Below are 6,361 nucleotides of genomic sequence, written 5' to 3'. Positions count from 1 at the left end.
TGTCTTAGAGCAGATGGTTCATGTCACCTCCCAGGGCAAGAACCAGGGACTGTTTGTTAAATGATCCATGCTGGCACCAGGTTCAAAACAAAAGAGGGTAGGTCTTAACATAACGAACTGTGGACTCATGGAACCCTTACCAAACAATGCTGTATATGCAAAACGTGTGCTTTGGTTCAAGGGACACTGACAGTTTTGCAAAGGAATTACATGAAGAGTTACTAAACAGAGAATGGTATCAGGTTCAGGAAATCCACCACACTGAAACCAGTCTGAGGCCAGAGCACTGCTCAGAGCACGCCTTACATGCCTGTCCTGTTTTCACTCTTCCTGAGGCACCTGCTTCCAGCCACTGCTGAAGACAGGATGCTGAACTAGATCCTTAGTCCGAACCAGGATGGCTGTTCTTACGTTTTAACACACCATTGACCTTAAGCTGCCACTTGGTTTCCATCCAGTTTACACTAGACAGACACGGTTCAGTGAACCTGATCCATATTCAGATCAGGGCTGCTGATCCAGATATTTTGCTCCCGTGGGAAGAAAGTACACTGCACTTTGAAATTTTTACCCTTGTCTCAGCCTGGCAACAAGCCTCAAAATAAAAACAAAACAAAACAAAACAAAAACCAAACAGAAAAAGGCAGCCAACATCCTGTACTGGCAGAAGAACAAAGAAAATTAGTTTGAAGAACAGAATATTTTAATTTTATGGGTAATTATTTTTAGGGATTCCTTTAATAAAATATGAGCAACAGCTACTTTTCAGGACACTATTTTTAAAAACTGAACTCTCTGATAACTCACCTTTGGCTCAATTCAAGTGAAAGAGCTCCTGAGCCTTCAGTTGGAGCTCCAACAATAAGGTGAGCTGCAAATTTCTGCACTGTTGGATGATAGTGTCTCTAAAAGAAAGGAATAAAGGTGGCAGTTGACTGAGGGATAAAGGATAATGTATTTATCTGTGGATTCTCCCCTCTATTTCCATTTCAGTAAGACGGAAGGTTCTGCTTTTGTTTTAGATAGAGAAACTGAGCACCCCAAAATCAGTCAGTTTCTGGAGTTAAGTGAATGAGAACACCCAGTCATACATTTATTTCCTAGTATGTCATGCTGTAAGCAAAACTCTCCACAGTTCATTTAACTCCTACTCCCAGAAGGCAGGAGAAAGGGCAGAGGAAGCTCTCCCCAAGCCCTAAACTCTAAACTCTGGCTGGAATGACAGATCAAACTGTCAGTTACTCCTTGGAGAACGTCTGACTGCAAGGGAATTTAACAGACTGAAAAAGTCTCCAAAGGAGTCTTATTAGGCAACCTGCAGTAAGATCCAGTGTGGTACTAACATACAGGATGTGCAACGTCTCCTTTTGAGCTCATTCCTTCCCTAGACCACTGTGCTGCTGCTCCTCTTTGGAATAGGCTCACGTGGGCCAGATTTGATTGACAGGCCTGAAGACCTCCATTCTCTATTTATGTAAAGCATATAAACATTTAGCAGCTATTTACTGCTGATTTTTACTTCTGAAATCACTCAGCTACTCACTAACCTGCAGTAAATGCAGTTCCCACAGAGCTGTGTTCTGAGCATTGCAATGCTCTGGTTCATCTAGTTCCGGGAGGTAAACTCCACTGCCTTGAGATTCGTTGTCTAGTAGAAGGTCCATCTTTGGGAATGTCTAAAACACACACAAAAAAAGGACGAGTTGCTTATATTACACGTCCAATGATAACATGGTTAAGTTCAGGATTCATTCCATGTTATTCAGTCCTAGCAGCATTTAAGGATACTCTGTTTTCATCATTCCTGCCTAAGATGCTGCAAAATATTGTTCATAAAATCAATTTGTCAAAAAATTCAGTAAGCTTTAAGCAGTGAGATAAAAACTCCCAACAAGTAAAACTTACTTGCATTAATACCCTGTTGGTTGCCAAGATCCCAACACTGGAGTTTGGAAGTACGTGAAGAGCAAGCGTGGAAAGTCGCTTCAGGAAAGCAAGAGCTCGTTGCTGGGAAACTTGCTTTCTCCGCTTGGCAAACATGACATCCAGGCACTGGAGCACAATCCCTACATCATCATTGGTACCACCTCAAAAGCAGAGTTGTATACAAAGAGTAAACAACCATTTCAAGGAACATACAGCTAAATACTCTGCTACCGACTGTACTGGAACCTGAGAAATAGCACGAAAGCTCAGCGGTTCAAACACAGCACCAACATGATACAGACATGAGCATCCATCCTTTTTTGGTAAAAATGGTCCAGCTCTGAATAGAAAAAATGTGTTACTATTTCTGTGCTACTTTCTAAGAAATACTTGTTCCATTAAAAATGTCTAAACATTAGAAGCAGTTAGTGTTTTAACCCTAAGTGCATTAATTATATAATCTTTAAGGAACTGTTAAATGGTGCAAAGATTTAGTCTTTTATACATCCAGAATTGTAGAATGTTTTTTCTCAATCTTTCCCCTTTTTAGTGAATACAAATTTATTAAGTTAATTTCAAACTTTATAAGTATCTTTTTTTCATAAACTATTCAGCTTCTCAGAATTATTAGAAAATTTAGATTAGGAAATTAGAACATCAGAATTACAAAAATCATAAATATAAACCAGAAGACTTCAGAAAACAGAATTTAAATTGAAATTATTTTTTAAATTATGTTAGAAAAATTAGAGATGTTTCTTTATTAGAGAAAGAATTTGAGAAAAAATAGAGAATTTTTAAATTGCCCCTGAAAGAAATAATTATAAAAAAGTAAAAAAAGTTAAATTTAGGACAGGATAAAAGTTTATCCAAGATCACATACTCAGCATTCCCTAATGAAATGACATGATTAGAACCTGTTACCATGTCTTGTGATAATACTTCTAGAATTTGTATTGCAGTGCAACGTGCAACTTGAGAAAAAAGTAGATTAAAACAGACAATAATCTTTTCAGAACTTACATATCTTAAAACAACTGTATTTTATTAACACTATATTAAGGCTATGATACCAAACAAGCAGAATAAACATTATCTAGGTAAACATTGAAAGTAAGAATCTAGAGTTACCTGCATGTAGGCTGAATAGTGTCTTGTAAAGGTGTGTGTAGAATTTCATTGGATCAATGTTAAGAACATCACCTATTAACATAATCCCAAATAAACACATTACTACTTTATCAGACAATATTAAACAAAAGTTTGTTTTTAAAGATCTCTTACCTTGACCAGAGAGTATATGAAAAGCACTGAGAATACAATGAAGACCCTCACGGTAGCTTAAACCCTAAGAATACAAAACTGATTAAGCATCCAAAAGAACATAATTTTAAGAAACCTCTAACAAATGTCAGCTCAACTTACCCCAGATGCAATAAGAGAATGAAGGACAATCAACAGGTCATCAAAAAATTCCACATTTATAAGATGGGCAAACCTTGAATCAAAGAGATTTTTATTTTTAAGCTATAGATATTATCTGCAGAATCAGTTCAAAGTATTTTGAATTGCCAAAATTTGCACTTTAAAAGCACAGCTAAATCAAATGCTGAACATCTATGATCTTCACATAGTCCTCAACCGCTAATCACAGCTTCCCTATAGCACTAGAGACATGCTCGTGTTCTTCAGGAAGTAATTAGACAAAATAATGGAATCACATCACACACTGCTGGGCCTGCATCACATCAATTCTATCATAGGAAATTTCACATCGCATTGAAACATTTTTAGAAGTAGGTGAAAACTTCAGCAGAGAAATAAGAATTTCAGGCAAATTTGTCAGGGACAGTCTTCTCTCACTGCTTATAAATCCTTTCAAGGTAAAAACATCCCTTTGGTGCTTTACGTCCTTTCTAATACACACAAAAGAAGGTGGACTCAGTTCTTACTTTGCAAGACCTTCTAGCACAGCTGGCAAAAGTGGAGACTTCTGAGCTTTCTTCAAGATTCTAAAGTAAGTTACAAATACAACATTCAAGGTCTCTGTGTGCTGAAGGAAAGAAAACAAATTAAAATAGCATGAAAACCAGGCACTTCTACTGCACTTAAAACTCAATTGAAAATGCTCCTCTCTGTCCAAGGTGGCACTCAGGCTGTCCAAACCAGCCCTGGCACTGCTACCTCTGCTCTTCTTATGCTGCAAAGCTCAAGTCTTGCTCTCCTGCCTGCTACTCTGTCCTCTCACGCTCTCCTAGCTAAAGAGCCTCTCTTCCCCTCAGTCCATGCTAGACACACTCCTCTTTGGCCTAAAGGCCACTCTGGGAGACTGGTAACAGCCATTATATAGTGTCACATGTAACAGGAACAGGGCACCTGGCGGACATATGTCAATAGATTCAAATACCTCTTTGTGCAGAGAACAGAAGGAATAGGAATGGCCACGATGGCTTTCCTGGGTAAACTGAGAGGGCTTGGTTTACTAAAACCTAGACCTCTGGCACAGGCAAAATGTTTGTAAGCTGCCGACATTATCTGGAGGTGTGGAATGCTGACAGGTTGGGATGGAGGTGAGACACCTGGTTACAAAAGGGTTAGGAGCTGCTACTTTGCAAAAATAGGAAAGTAATCTCTAAATTACTTACCAGCTTCAGTTTTTTTTCTTTACTTTCTGACGCCTCTGCTTCCAAGAGTTCTCGCTCCAGTTTCTCTTCTGCTTTCTTCCACTGAAAACACACAGTTGATTTTAAGACAACAGATAAAATGTTTCTAACCAGCCTGGATATCCAGCTTCCAAAGACACCCAGAGAATAAATCTGCTATACTTAGTGAGTTGCTTAATTCACCCTGTGATGCTACAGGGTAACTAGCTTGGATATATTCCTTCCTATCAGAAACAATCAAAGGCATTGTCAACACCAGAAAGAGAAAAAACCTCAGGAAGATAACTAAATTCCCTGTAAAACCTCATAAATATTCAAGTACAGTGCAAACACTGATCAGTGAAGCTGAGAGTTAACAATGGCAACAGAAGCGCAATCATTGCTGGAACAAATTGCTACATAAAGTCACTGAAGCAGCGCATGAGAAAGCACAGGTCATACCTTTCTTTGCATTCTTGAAAGATTCTTTCTTTTCTCTTTGTAAGTCATGAACTTTTTCTTTGGTGCAATGTCTTCAGAATCTTTTTGTAATTCTACTTCTTTAATTCTTAAGTGCAGAAATACTTTTAACACCTATTGTAAAATAAAATAAATACAATGAAAGGAGATCCACAACAGAGGAACAGAGAAGGTAAGAAATCCGGAATTCCATTCAGGCTAGTGGGCTTTGCTGACCAAAGCTTCTTCTGTTTACTCCCCTCCTGCTCCTTCATAATTCTCTCTCTCATCTCTGCTCCCAGTTCCTTCCCCAGCACTGTCCATTTCTATCCATTCCTCCATTTGCCTCTCTCAGGTTCCTCAGTCTGACTTAACCCATGTCTCTGTCAAGAGCTGATTCCCCCCCCCCACAGTCTCCTTCCCCTGCCCCTTATCTCTCCTAACCCAACGGCTCAGCTCACACCTAAGCTGCCTGTGTTCTGACAGAGTAACAAAATTCTGCTTGTCTGTAGCCAGCAGCTGCACTAACTTTAACTTTCATGGTTTTTTTAAAGCACTGACAGAAGAAAATTGTGTACAACAGAAAGACTCTTACCTCAGGCCTGACACTGTAATTTCTACTCTTCACAAGGCCAGAAATGACTTTAACAACACCGAGTGAAGCATAACCCAACTTGTCTTGTTTAAAGAGCTTCTTAACTGCCTCGCAGCACAGTTCAGAAATCTGAAAAGTGAATTCAAACAAATTCTTCTGTAAAGCCAAGGCTACGACAACAGCTAACTGATAGTACTGATGGTATTGACTAACTAGACAGTGGACACAGCCATTAAAATAGCAAAAAGATGGCCACAAGATCTGGATATTGTGCAATAAAGCTCAAAAACATATTGTTTTTGTGGCCAGCAGGTCAAGGGAGGTGATTCTGCCCCTCTACTCTGCTCTCATGAGACCCCACCTGGACTACTGCATCCAGTTCTGGGGCCCCCAACACAAGAAGGACATGGACCTACTGAAGCAAGTCCAGAAGAGGCCACAAGGACAATCAGAGGACTGGAGCACCTCCCCTATGAGGACAGGCTGAGAGAGTTGGGGCTGTTCAGCCTGGAAAAGAGAAGGCTCCAGGGAGATCTTATAAGTGGCCTTCCAGTACTTGAAGGGGCCTACAGAAAGGCTGGGGAGGGACTTTTTTACAAGGGCAGGTAGTGATAGAACAAGCGGTACTGGCTTTAAAATAGAAGAGGGGAGGTTTAGATTAGACATTAGGAAGAAATTCTTTCCTGTGTGGGTGGTGAGACAGTGTCCCAGGTTGGCCAGAGAAGCTGTGGCTGGGCCT

General features: G+C 39.8%; 1 protein-coding gene across 1 annotated transcript in view; it reads right to left on the bottom strand.

Moving 5' to 3' along the window:
- NOC3L (NOC3 like DNA replication regulator) overlaps positions 1-6,361 on the bottom strand; it is a 16,216-nt gene that overhangs the window by 3,399 nt on the left and 6,456 nt on the right. Inside the window, 10 exon segments of the mRNA XM_010177705.2 lie at positions 808-905; positions 1,548-1,676; positions 1,906-2,087; positions 3,058-3,129; positions 3,211-3,274; positions 3,352-3,424; positions 3,879-3,979; positions 4,572-4,652; positions 5,031-5,162; positions 5,623-5,751. Coding sequence (XP_010176007.2) covers positions 808-905; positions 1,548-1,676; positions 1,906-2,087; positions 3,058-3,129; positions 3,211-3,274; positions 3,352-3,424; positions 3,879-3,979; positions 4,572-4,652; positions 5,031-5,162; positions 5,623-5,751 — 1,061 coding nt within the window.

The sequence above is a fragment of the Antrostomus carolinensis genome, unplaced genomic scaffold (assembly GCF_000700745.2).
Source record: "Antrostomus carolinensis isolate BGI_N321 unplaced genomic scaffold, ASM70074v2 scaffold5551, whole genome shotgun sequence".
Taxonomy (NCBI): domain Eukaryota; kingdom Metazoa; phylum Chordata; class Aves; order Caprimulgiformes; family Caprimulgidae; genus Antrostomus; species Antrostomus carolinensis.
This window is presented reverse-complemented; position numbering and strand designations above follow the sequence as displayed.